This window comes from Capricornis sumatraensis, chromosome 10 (assembly GCF_032405125.1).
Source record: "Capricornis sumatraensis isolate serow.1 chromosome 10, serow.2, whole genome shotgun sequence".
NCBI lineage: Eukaryota > Metazoa > Chordata > Mammalia > Artiodactyla > Bovidae > Capricornis > Capricornis sumatraensis.
Window position 1 is genome coordinate 50219223 of NC_091078.1, and position 14223 is coordinate 50233445.

Sequence of the window (14223 nt, forward strand, 5' to 3'; positions counted from 1 at the left end):
GAGAGAGGAAATTAAGAGAAGGCAGTGTGGCCTGTCTCTGCGCTTCACAGGCCATGTGACACTTTATGTATGGACAGAAGCTTTTTAAAACGTCTATTACTTCTCACATTGCCAACAGTTATGATGAATCAAAAAGCACATTCTAGATGTAGGCCCTTCCTAACACCTGATGAAACACTTGATACTTTTGCATTTAAAAAAACTTTGGGTGTATTGCATTTGACCAGCATTGAACAGAGTTCTGTGTCTTCCGTCTTATGTCAAAAGCACAGATAGAGAAACCAAAGTAGGTCAAAAGGTGAGGAAAAGATATGGGAGATAGTAACTTTGATTTTTATAACATTGCATTGATTTTAATATGTCCTTTAAAGATATCTGGGAAGCCCAGGTGGACCCGCATTATTCCCCTGGTGGAAGGTTGTTTTGACGTGATCAAGAATTATCTATATAAATCATGGGTAAATGATAGAAGCTAAAAGTCTTACTCAGTATCAAGAGAAATATTTATATTCTTTTATATTTAGAGAAACACAGGATGACATGGATGGATATAAAAATCATATGGGGTTCAATGTAGCCTTTTCAGTAAGAAGCACAAGTGATGTTAATGCAGTTTACTATGTTTATTAAGTTTCCTGCGTTATGAGACATGTTTTCAGGTAGACATTGTGTGTGCTTGTAGGGTGCTGTGATTACGCCAGCGATGGACCATCCGATGTCAATGCAGCCAGCAAACATGATGGGCCCCCTGACACAACAGATGAACCACCTTTCGTTGGGCACCACAGGAACGGTGAGTTGCAGAGTTTGTTTCCTTTTGTTTCCTTGGATTTCATCAGTAAGAGGCAACACTTTCTGTTCTTCCTGGCAACGTCAGCAGAATGGATTCTGCATCGCTGAGGAACCCGCCTTTTATGTCCCAGTATGAATAAGCCACACTCTGCCTGCACAGGTCTGGGGCACATGTACTCATATTGACAAGGCTGAAGGGTCTACTTTGCTGCATTTAAATTTGACTTACAGAAGGTTCTAATGATGCCATGCCCCAGGTATGTCTGTTTTAGACCTTGTAACTGAATACACTGGAGCGTAGTTTTCCTTTCTCAGATGTTTATGATTTCAGCTCACAGCAGTCCCAGGTTATTCCCAAGAGGGGAGCCAACATTGATTATAGCTAATACACAGGGCTTTTTATTTGCTTTCAATGTTTATAGAAACAAAATGTAATTGAGAACCTCACATAATTGATATATTTTAATCTTTCTTTCCAATATGTCTACATAGGTGATGCTGGAAAAAAAAGGAATCTAATGTTCCTGATGTATTTATAGGTCAGGAAGCTTTTGAATAGCCATTATTTTTTCTTAGGGAACAAAGTATATCAAGAAATGTCCATTGCAGCCTTACCTTTGTATCAACAATGTATTTGAAATCGTTGGCAAAACTTTGTTTTTTAAAAAATCTTTTCAAAGACAGTTCCCCAAGGGGTCAAGAGGGCACAGGTCCAATGCAACATGGAATATTGCAACTTTGTTAATTACAGAAACAAGAAAAACTGTAAAACCAATCTCCCCTGTAACAGTTTTTATTTCTCATAAATGTTAATGCAGATAATTTTGTTATTTTTAAAGAAGAAGAAAAACAAGACATACCTTCTGAGTGAGACAGCTTCAATACTGTGAGACAGTCCCCTGGTCTCGTGGTCCCTCTTCATAGAGTTGAAATATTGAGCACAGGGATCTATAAGCTATTTAGCCATAAGCCTCTATGACTTTGTATGTCTCATAGTCACCACTCCTGTGATTCCCCTCAATTACACTGACATCATATCCAAACATCCATGTACACTAGGTACATTCACTCTATCTTGGAGATTTTACCTTAAAGCAATGGCTTGCTTACTACATAGAGATATTGACTCACAGGCTTTTGAGGATATAAGAAGCTTCTGACATGTCCACTGAGGCCTCAATAGTTTGTTCTAAGTAGGAGGAATGTCAATCTACCTAACAGAAAGCGTCCCATAGTTTCAATAAAGAAATTTAATTGTTTGACATAAAGCACCCACCTGGAAGGCCTCCATTGCTGAACTTATAAAAAGCAGTCACTGATACCTCATGTGTCTGAAGGCTTAGACTCAACCAGATGATTCTTTAGGTTTCTGAACCAGACTTTTAAAAGTCATGTCTATGACCACGTTTCATTCTGCAGCATGGTTCAGCTAATTTTCATTAGGGATGAAGAATTTAAAGATGCTATTTCTGTAGCTTTTAGCAATGTGTGAATTTTTTTTTTTTTTTTTTAGTCACTTTGCTCATTAACAAAGCAGATCCCAGGACAGTATTGGAAGGCTGAAGTTTCTCATGCCCTACTATTGATTTCCATTTCCCCTCCTAAATGTCCACAAATTATGAACAAATGAGCTAACAGACTTTTACTGTGATCTAATGACAAATCTGATAAGCGGGGAGGATTATAATGCAAAGCATAAAAAGAAAAGCCTTTTAGAATTCTACTCATTGGAATCAGAAGCAAAGCCTGCTGACTTCCGGAAATGCAAATTTGGAAACTAGAAAAAAAAATGTTAATTGAGAACATGACTGAATCCTTTGAGCAACTGAAAAATAAGCTCAATTATAGAGAATGAATTCACAATTACAATAGTTATTGATTCTATACTGTATATTATGACTAGTATTTGAGCATTTTCAACAAGAACACAATTTTGCCCAGCTGGTAATAGCCAACTTATTCAATAATGATATATACGCCTTCCTTTCTTAGAAAGCAAACGTTTAAGCATGTGGCTTATATTTAACATCAAATTTCTTCTAGCTTTTTAAAAAAAATTTTTTTCTCTTCCACATTTGTACTAATGCTTAAATACATAATAAGCTTTGTATAAATTGTTGTTTTAGTTTAAAGTTTCATAAGATTCAGAAAAGGCAGAGTACAAACAGTATTAATTTGTATATTTATTCCACAAAATACCACTGCCAATGCTGAGTGTCCAGCATGAAGTTATACTTGTTTCTTAAGCTGTCACTCTTTATTTTGATATCATAGATTCATTTTATCTAAATTTTTGATTGGCATTTGAAGTAGGTCTTATGCAATTAAGGTTGATTCTCTTTAATCAAGTTTCACCACCTTATTATGTATTTTCAATACACTTAATCCATTGCTGGGAAGGTGGCCCGATGTCATGGAAAGAATAGTTGGTATTGAAATTAAAGTTAAGTTTAAAACCTACCTCTGCCCCTTATTAGCTGTGCATGTCCAGGCAGATTACCTAACCTCTCTGAACTTTTACTTTCTCTTTTGCAAAGTGGAAGAATAATATTTATATCCCAGAGGTGTTGTGAGTATCAATGGGCTGAGATATGTAAACATACGCAATACAGCGTGTTGCCACCCAGCAGATGCTTCTCAAAGGAGCCGTACCCCTACCCCTCTCCCTCCAGTGGCTTCTAACTTGTGGGAACTGAGTCCAGGTCACCAGAAGGATGTCGGACACTGTCGAGTCCACAGTTCAACTCACTGGCTTCTCGGTTTCATTTGATGTAACTTACTTTTTTCCAGTTTCCACTTCCATAGCTTCTAACATACTCTTTCAGGCTGTAAACCCAAAAGGTACAGAGACCAGCCAAGTCACATTAATGAATAAAGCTGATTAAGTCCAAGCCCCAAATCCTGGCAATATATCATCAAATTGGTCTATATTTACCTATGTCACAAATAGCTGTGTCATATAAATACACACAATACTGGAAATCATATTTTAAATTAGAGATATTTTTGAGTGCAGTCATCATAACAGCTCTGCCTGCATGTTGGATGAGTAGCTAGCAAGACGCTGCCTCTGGCAGCCGGGAACACAGTTCCTCTTCCAAAGAGGACAGCCAGACCCAATCCAGATGCTGTAACCACATGGGCATACAGACCCCAGATGGCTCACCTGCTAGTTCTTGGAACTAGATGAGCTACCTCTCTGGATTTTAATGGGAAATCTCCCTGTATTTGAATCCTGGACCCAGTTGGTCCTCAGAGCTCTCAGTTGGTGACCCCTGCCCAAGGGTTTCTTGGTTCTCCTCTCACCTCTCCGGCCACTGCTTCCTCTCTTATTTCTTAGGCTGACGGGTAGGTTTTTAAACTAGCTCCTCACTCATACGTGGTTTCCTTAAGCAAATTCTTCCACCTCGATGGCTTTGAACTCTGCCTTCTATGCCAAAGACTCTGCTATCTGAGTCCCCAGGGCCAACCTCATCTCAGAATTGTAGCCTCATTTTACAGCACTTGCTAAATATTTCCATGTGACCCTCCCCTCTAACATCTCGAAGTCAGCACAACCCAAAGGAACCTCCTGAGCTTCCCCACTGACCCTTCCTCATATAGGGTCCCACTCCTATTCCCCCTCAAGCTGATTCTATGACCACTCACCCCAGAAGTCCAGCATTATACCCAGGACCCAGCATAGACCCTTTTCTTCTTAATCCCCACCACAGACAGTTACTCTTCAAGTCCTGCAGACATTTGTCAGTTGCATCCTCACCTCCACATCCTAGAGTCTCCACCCTGGGCCTCAATTAAGTGTGATAGTCTCCTAACTCTTTTTCCTGTTTCCCATCTCAACTTACTCCATTCCCTGCATATTGCCACAGCCAGGCAACCTGAAAGTCTTCCACTGTGTCTCTGTCCTACTGTTATTTTCCAGAGGCTTTCAGACATCTGAGCTCACTGAAATTCTGCAAAACAAGATGTGAACAGGGATATGCCAAGATTAAGGCAGGAACCTCGACTCCAGACATAGTTTCCAAGGGCAGAGCAGAGAGGTCCAGGGAATAACCCAAGTAGGCAGAGTTCACTGCTGACAAGACCTGGAGCTATAGGAGAACTCTCCATTTTCAGAAGGGGAGCCTGACGCTCTGTCCCACTTTCTTTCCCAAGATTCCTGGGTAACAGAAGTATACTGAGTCAAAAACTTTTTCATTTTCATAAAATTAAATATATTTGGTCCCCCAGAACTCCACATGGTGAAATGGATGCCATGTAGTTTAATTAACCATTCTCCTACCATTTGCCACCTCAAATGTTTATCATTCAATTCCCTTCCTCTTTTCTAAGCTGACAGAATCTGCAGGCCTTAAAAGAAAAATGAATTTTATGCAAGCAGTGTAACTGTTTTATTCCAGGGGCTCTGCTGACCTTGAAGAATTTTCTAGCTTTTTCCGCTTTTGTTTATTTTTTGTCACAGGATTCCCTCAAGAACCAAAGCCCTGTTATCCATAATTTCTTATCAGTCTATTGTAAGCTTTAGCAGAAACCACTGGGGGTTTTACTGTTATGAGAACCTCCAGATTGCATGACAATCTTGTTTTACAAGTTTCTTATCTCCTTTTCATTTGTTCAGTTGGTGGTCACCAGTGGCTTCCAGTGTCACCAGAATCTGTTAAAAGAAATAAAAAGGTTTTGTTCTGCAGGCTCCTTATCTGCAGTTCTGTTTGTGTCTGCAAACCACTGGTGACTTGTGACATCACTGGATTCCGGTGGTGTGACCCTAGCTGCACACAGAGATAATCTTGTAATTCTTCTGGACTTGTTCAGCACAGCTCTCTCACAGTTTTCAGTGGCATCACCCTTCCCATAATGCTTTACATCCTTTCAGTTATTATTCAGGAATATACGCATTGAGGCAGAGTGGTAAAAACCAATACATGATGTTAAATGGACTCACGATTAGGAAACAGTATCATAAATTTGTAAGTGGTCATGAGTACATCTCCTGAGATGATTTTTCAGGAAAAGTATCAATCAGTTAAAAATGGTTATACAAGAAAGTATGGAGGAAAGGGAATAGCTTTTAAAAATTTGTTTAGTCTTATTGTAAGACAAGTGAGGTTTTGAAGCTAGTCTTACAATGTAAACAATAAACAAGTAGGCGTTATAGTAAGGCAAGCTTCACTGTTTAAAAAAATGGATTCTGAATTCCAATAAATTAGCAAAAAATACAAAATTCCCAGTATATAAAATGCCAAAGAATGTGATCAGATAGTTGATAGAGGAGGAAATAGAAAACAAAAAAAAATATGAAAAATAATTAACTGAACAGTAAATTTATCCAATACACACAAACACACACACACGGCACTCATTAAATAAAGTTATTAAAATAATGCACATCGCTGACAAAGGTGTCAGGAGGTACATAGTCTCAGTCATGGTACTCTGATGGTAGGAATCCAAATTTACAAATGTGCAAGCTGGAGAGCAGGGCGGGCCGGCAAGACCCATCATAAACACTCTCTTCCCCAACCCAGTGGTTATAGTTTGGAGCACCTATTCTGTGGAAATATTCTAGTATAACAGAAACTATATCTTAAAAATATTCAGCCCATTGTTCATTGTAATATTTAGTAAGGAAAGATTATTAAATAAATCATAGCCCATCCATAAACCAGAATGCAATGCAGCATGAAATTATAAGCATATAAAATAATTAGGAGAAGGATTATTTCTCATGTTCAATCAAAAGAGCAGGATGTAAATTTGCACGTGTGGAGTATAGTATCAACAATGAAAAAAATCTTGTGAAATAAGGCTGTAACCAATACAAACAAGTGGGATGGTTTCTGAGTGGTGGGGTTAGTTAGGGAGAGTTTCTATTTTAATCATAATACTTTTCTACACTCTCCAAGTATTCAACAATGAGCATGACTTTTTTTATCCATTTTGAAATGTTATAGATATGTTCTTGGAAAATGATTAGTGTCACAGTCTTGTTTGTAGACATAATATGCAGTTAGTTTTTTTTTTAAAGATACTTAGAATCTTACTACCACTATTAATAAAATATTTGGAGACCCTTTGAAAATGATGTTTATAGATTCCAGATTTACGGATTATAATCAAGTCACTAGGTTAACATAAGTGTTGTGAGAAACGGAATAACTTGTGCTGAAGGTTTACTTGCATTTGAATCTTTGATCAATGCTTGCTTGGCTGGCCTCGCATTGTTCAACTTCTGTTTTCTCACACACCATTCACTCATGAGAGAGTGATCAACATTGTCACTTTGTGTCAGGGAGATGAAATGGAGAAACTTGTGATGGTCCAAATTAAGTGACATATAGGCAGAAGAATAAAGTTCGAATGTTTGGTTTTTTAAATGGAATAACGATCATATGAATGGAACAGTAGTCACACAAGCACATCTGTTTAATCTTGTTTGGGCAGTATATTTTGCAATACCTGGTCCCTTTTACACAGCTTACCCCTCCAAAGTGAGCTGGAACTAAATGAGAACTGTCCATTTTTAGACATGGAGGCCTTAAGCCATAAGCCATGTCCCACTTTCCTATTTGAGGTCTCTGGCTAAAAAAATGGTATTAAGGCAAAGCCTCTTTTTTATCATGTTATATTTGGTCCTGCATCACCTCAAGTTTGGAAATGGATGTCTAGTTGTTTAATTAACCCTGATCTACTATTGGCACCTCTAATGTTATGACACTTTGGAAAAAGACAGCGGCCATTTGTTGAACAGATTCATTTCTATTTATCTCTGTCTTGATGATTCTAGCACATGAGGCTCCTTGGTCTCGACTGACCACCCCTGGGAACAGAGCCAGAGATAAATGGTCAATATCAAAATTTTAGCTTCAAAACATGTCAGCCTCCAGATATTTGGGGAATGTGCAAATTTTTCACTTATTTCTTTTAAAATTATAGTTATTTATTTTGTTCTCCATGACTGGGTTTCATATTGTGTTCTCGGCCCCTTCCTGATGGCCCCTTCCTGTGGAACTTTGGTGTCAGCCAGAGAGGGTACCAATCTCACGTTGATGACCCAAGGGAGGGACCAAAATTGCGAAAGAGCAAGATGACAATATTCTGGGTCAGACAATGCTGTCCTTGCAGGTCACATGGGGCCTAATGACATGTCCAGAGTGGTGGTTGTGGGGGGACCGCTGTGTCAGCTATCAACGAGGGGGTCATAGTGCCCTAGGGCTTAAAGGCAGGCGCCTTAGGTACCATGTGACATACACGGAGCACTTCCAAGTTGTAGAGCTAAGATTCTATTTTATTTTCTTTTGGACTTCATTGCATTCTTTCTCATGCTCTTTTCATTCAAAGATTCAGTCCCAAGACAGGATTATGATACTCCACCAGCTGTTGTGTCAGGTAGGAAAATTCTAATTCCTTTAAGACTTGATTGGATGGGAGAGAGGGAGCTTGCCTGGTTTTCTCCAAGACTCTTTAAAGCAGTGATTCTCAAACACAGATGCTAAGTAGGCACTTGAATTTCAGTTCTGGGATGGGGGATTTGCATATGCAGTTCAAAAAAGAATATTTAATATTCCAATCCAGTTTGTGTATGGAAAATAAATATGTTGCTTTTGAAACAAAAAGTAAAGGCTCAAAGACTTTTGGTCTTGGAGTCTCTGTATCAGTGATTCTTGGTGTTGGGATATTCATTAGACTTTCTGGGAAGCAGGAGAAGGATATTTAAGTTAATCAAAAGAGGGCTCAGGTGAATAAAAATAATTTGAGAAGCACTGCTTTAGAGACCGGAATTCTTCTGAAATCAGAAAATCATCCCATTTTGCTTGTTCTGCACCCAGCATAGTATCTGACACATAGTAGGTGCTCAATATAATTGTTGAATGAATCAAAACTTCAAATTTGTTTCAAAAATGGTATTTGGGATATTGAAAGAAAAGCTGTCAATGTTCCATGTTACTCCAAAGTGGCCGAGGTTGATCTGAGAATACATTAGCAGTGTCTTGAGCATTTTAATCAATGATATTAAAGTTGCTCCATAAAATCCAGTCGTGCAGTTCATAATAGAGTATATGGATGTGAAGACATGGGTTTGAATTTTGAACTGCATGGATCTTCTTATGCTTTCATCTTAATTTTGAAGTTTGGTTTCTTGCAGAGAGGAAAATGGGCACAATTTTTCATTTTTGTTGATTTTAACTAAATAAAATACTGGCAGCAAAAAGGGCTTTGAATTCTCTAATCCTTTGATGTGTCAGATGATGAGGACATAAAATCTAAACCAAGAAAGGGCAGTGGAGAGACAGCACAAGAGATGAAGGCCAGAAATAGAATGGGGGACCCCAGGGGGCAACAGAGTCTGGCAACTGAGTGATGGTTTTCAAGCAGAGAACATCGTGTTCTTGGCTACCTGGTTTGCTGGACCTGGTGTCTGCAGGATAATCCTTTTCTCATGTCTTGTGGACTTGTTTGATTATGCTTATAGCTGAATACTCCTCTTAGAAGTTCAGTGGAGAAGCAATGACTTAGCTTTCAGCTGTGAAATTCCTTTGGTCCTCCTGGAAACCTCTGTAAGCTGTCGTTAATGAAAATATTCCATTACATCTTCACACACCTGTTTTATTTAGGATAGGGGACCCCTGAGAAGTCACTTTCTCTAATGTGTTCATCCTTTACTGTGCTTAACACGTGATGTCTTTGTTTAACAAGAGGCATCTGCTCTCAGTAATTCACCAGTAATAATGAAAGACACAAAATGGAACTTTCCTTCAACTAGAGTTTCCGATTTCCTTTTCAAGAACACAATGGCAAAGCAGTGAAAACATCAAAAAGCACTTACCAGAGATGGGCCATGGGTCAGGCTGTACATAAATCAATTATGGTGAGACATCAGGCGTCAGCTCTAGCTCAGAGTTCCCAGTTGGTTCACAGTCAGGCACCACCAAGAGCCCTTGACTAGAGAAGCGACTTCATCAGAGCAGTGCTCTGAGCAAGTCCATCTGGCGGTTTGGTGTGTGCTTGAGGAGTAAGACACACATTACGTAGAACAGTCAGAAAGCTCAGAGATGATATCACTAGACTAAGACAAGTGCTAAGGTCTCGGTGGAATACAACGGGACTAAAGCAGAAGTGACAGGAAAAAGAACATTTGGGGAGATTTTACAGTTGTTTTCTCCTGAGGAGATTGAGTTGGTGGTTTGACTTCTTGTAAATTTACACAGACTTCTTTGACCTCCTTAGTCGGTCTCTAAATGAAAATAGACTTGCCTTCCTAAAATGTTTGTGACTTGTCTGGTGGGCACCACTCGAGTGATGTTTGGAAAATGACACATCCTTTGCCAAACCCTTCACCGTATCAGGAAAGTGAAACAGGCAAAAGGTGCGGTGACATCCTCTTCGAATGAATCCAGTATGCTCGTATGGGACGACTTGAATCATGATTGATTGATTCTTGGCCATTGTAAGAGTCAGCTAAATTACCATGAAGCATTGGAGCTTGAGATATCTCTCTGGCAACCTACAGAAACAAAGCCCAACTTAATTTTGTTCATTCAATGTATCTAACATTTTTTCACCACCCTCTGAGTGCTAAAATGAAGATTGGAAACTCTCAAGAATAAAGTGAATTCTGAGCTTGATTTGGAAGGATGAATATGAGTTTACTGGTTGAACAAGAGTGGGAAACATACATGAAACGTACAAGACAGGAAACTGTATGGGGTAATTAGATGACTGTAAGTCATTTGGTATTTTGGAGGGAAAAATGTTATGATGGCAGACGCTGAAGGGTGATCTCAGGGTAATCAGAGTAAACCTGATTTTCAGCAAGGACTCTTTCCTCTTTGAACCACATGCCACCTTGTTCTTGTATTTATTGAAAAAGTATGTATTGGAAGTGCACCGTATGATAGTTATGTGTCGGGTGCTAGGGCTACAACTTCCTTCTAAAAGTCTAAGGACCAATTAGGAAGTTAGGTACAACAGTGTCATAAGTATTTAGGGACAAATATATGATGTTTAAGTTTGTAAAATCTTCAATAAGATAACCTGGGCTCAGAATCAACTTGGGTCGCTCTCTAGTCGTGGAAACTTGGGAAAATTATTTAAGTTCTCTGTGGCTTGGATTACTTATCTAAGGGAGTAACTGATACCTCCTAAGGCTCCTAAGGCTCCAATTGATACCTCCAATTACCTCCTAAGGCTGTTGTAAACATTAGATAAGGTAAAATATGTAGTTGATTTAGCAGGAATTCTGGCATTAAATAAAAGTGGGCTTCCCTGGTGGCTCACATGGTAAAGAATCTGCTTGCAATGCAGGAGATCTGGGTTCTATCCCTGGATCAGGATGATGCCCTGGAGAAGGGAATGGCTACCCACTCCAGTATTCTTGCCTGGAGAAATCCATGGACAGAGGAGCCTGGCAGGCTACAGTCCATGAGGTCGCAAAGAGTCAAACATGACTGAGCGACTAACATAAGTATTATTAGCAACAACTATGCTAATCATTCTTGTTACAAGATGCTATGTAGATACAAAGAGAAAACTGACCCACAGTTGATATCATAAATAGTGAAAGGAACCTCTGAATGGAGACATAGGACACATGGGAATTAGTCAAGTGAAAAATAGTGGAGTGGGAAGGAGTTTCAGATCAACAGGGTGGAGTATACAAAGCTGATGGGTAGCCGGATATGGCAAATTCAGCAAACTTCAGATGCCTCAATAGGACAAGGATGCATAAAGAGAAACTGAAGGAGAGAAAATGTTTCCTGAGAAATAAGCTGGAGCAGTGTCACTAGCTACAGTAGCTCGGCTCCATCCTGGTGGCAATATGAAGAGTGTGCTAGAGAGAGACAGACCTGGAAAATGGGACCATAGCTCAAGGATCCAAGCACAAAATCCAGTTGATTCATGCTCAAGGTGTGGGAATAAGGCTGGAGGGTTGACACGTTGGACAAATTGGACAGAGGTAGAATACACAGGATTTGATAACTGATTGGATGTCAGAGTAGAAGGAGAAGAAGGAATTAAATGAGGCTCTTAAGTTCCCAGCAGCTCAGTGGCTTAAAGTCCACTTTCTGAGCTCTGAACCAGAGGGAAGAGAATCAAGTTTTGCAGGGAACAGGCTGAGTTCAGCATCATTGAGTTTGAGATGTCAGTGAGGCACCTAAATGAAGATAATTAATAACTATTTGGATGTCGGTATCTGGAGCTCTTAGGTAGAAATGGGTTTTGGAGTAATCATCATGGAAGTAAGCCATGACACCCAGAGAATGTGCTTAGAGTGGAGAGAAGTATGCAGACTGTTGAAAATAAGGAATGGGCAGAAAAGGGAACCTAAAGTAAAAATTGGAAAAGACAACCATAAACATAAGGAAAACCAAGAAGATGAGTTTTCTGAAAAAGCCAAAGCAAGACAGGATTTCAAGAGAAGCCTGTCAAGGAAGGCTAGAAGGCTGTCTAGGAAGCCTTCTTAGAAAAGAAACCACTGGGTTTTGTGACACCAAGGTCACTAGCCAATCTGATAGGGCAGTTTGAAGGGGAAATGCAGAGACAGTGAATGTCCTGTAAGGAAGTGGATGTGACAACTGCCAGACTCTTCTCTGTCTGACTCACTTCTCTATGCTTCTATTTGCTTTTTGTGAAGTTTTGAGGGACACCTTCTGAGCGCTGAGTGGGAAATAGCATGGTAAGGAACTCAAGGATGACAGAGATTTGGAAAACTGTAGAGAAAGAAAGGCCAAAGGCCAGCTAGCAATACAAGGAAAGCTTGAGGATCCAGCAGTGGGGCTCCATTGGAAGTGATAGCCTACAGATTTTTGTAATAGCTGCCTGAGATGGTGTTTGATTCTCCACTGCAGAGCTCAGTTGCCAGGAAGACAGACAGGTGGATTAATCCAGGGCTAAGGTTTGACCAAATGAAGGGGAAAAAAAGGGCAGCGTGTGCTGACATTACTGGCGAGAGAGCGACAGGGTGATAAACTAGTTTCTAGGTTAATAGAGACAGCAAAGAAGGCAGTAAGGGGTGGTAGAGGAGATTGCAAGGCAGATAGAGACTAGAGGTCCCAACAAGGCATACAGAGTGATCAGAAGTACAATACCTGGGCTTAAGACTTTGGCTAATGAACTATTCTCAGCAAAGTCCAGGTCATGGGAGTAGGTGGTCAAAGTGGACTTAAGGTGAAGCTGGTTGGAAGTTAAGGAAATCAATAAACATGAGCATAAGAAGCTGGCATTTAAGTGGAGTATTTTTGTATGTCTAGATTTTGTTTTGTTTTGCTTTTTGACACTAATAAGATGAAGGCTAGTCACTGAAGACTTGACCTCACAGAATTTTTAAGAATCAAGTGTGTTTCTTTTGGCGGGAGGAAGGCGGGGTAAGCATTTGGAGTATATGTCTAATTAAAGGCTGGAAAGTGTACCAGATTAGTATTTTTCAGAGTGTGCTTTGTGTATCATCGTGATACTTGAAGTGATTTTAGGAGGATATGGATCAAAACTTCTTTATTTTTATTTCAGCCACTGTAAAGTTACTTTAATGTAGATTTGAATAAGTGAATCAAACACATGGTTGAAGATCTCTTTGTTTAGGAAGAGTCTAAGGTGAATAGTTAAACAGTTATTACATTAAAAAAAAACAACTAACAATAATTGAGGAAGAATAGAGGCAAAGCCAGGGTGGTGATGTTCAGAGAACATGGTTGATGTCTAGGAGATGGGAATCTCTGATTTCTTTGCTTTCTCCTTGCCCAAGCCTCTGCTACACTTTATCCTGCTTATTTCAAGGACAAAGAACAAGAAGGCTGGACTGACATTTTCATGCAAACTCATGAGTCTATTCTGTTTTCAATGTTTCTTTTCCATACAATTATAACAACTCTCTAAAAGGTCCTCCTATTTTAAAATGAAGAGTAAAGCATCATTTTTTTTGTCCATGGTTGGATTTTATGACAAACCTATGAGAACTACAGAAAATTTGTTGTCAATTGTTTATCTCAGTTGCTTTGAACTTAATTCCTAGAAAGGCATCATAATGTAATCAAACAAAAGACTACTAGGAACAGTGAAAAGCTCCATCATGTCCCAACTCTTTGTGATCCCGTGGACTGTAGCTTTCCAGGCTCCTCTGTCCATGGAATTCTCCAGGCAAGAATACTGGAGTGAGTAGCCATTTCCTTCTCCAGGGGATCTTCCTGACCCAGGGACTGGACCAGCATCTTCTGCATTGCAAGCAGATTCTTTACCATCTGACCCACCAGGGAAGCCCAGACTATGAACAGAGAATGAACCAAAGTAGAAGCCAAATTAATTCTCCTTTTCTGAAAACCTTAGAATTGAGAATTGGAGTTTCTGTTTGGAAAAAAATGAAAAAGGACCAAATAAGGCAGTGACAGCAACCTATAGACTTCTGAACACTGATTCTCTGCCATGTGCTTTCACACACTG

The 14223-nt window shown here is 39.6% G+C and overlaps 1 protein-coding gene across 5 annotated transcripts in view; it reads left to right on the forward strand.

Moving 5' to 3' along the window:
• Positions 1–14223, forward strand: part of RBMS3 (RNA binding motif single stranded interacting protein 3) — a 785524-nt gene that overhangs the window by 739680 nt on the left and 31621 nt on the right. For 3 of the 5 annotated variants that reach the window (XM_068981962.1, XM_068981963.1, XM_068981965.1), the window contains 2 exons: positions 683–793; positions 8131–8178. In XM_068981962.1, coding sequence (XP_068838063.1) covers positions 683–793; positions 8131–8178 — 159 coding nt within the window. The remainder of the gene's footprint in view (positions 1–682; positions 794–8130; positions 8179–14223) is intronic. The other 2 variants (XM_068981964.1, XM_068981967.1) reach the window with 1 other exon arrangement.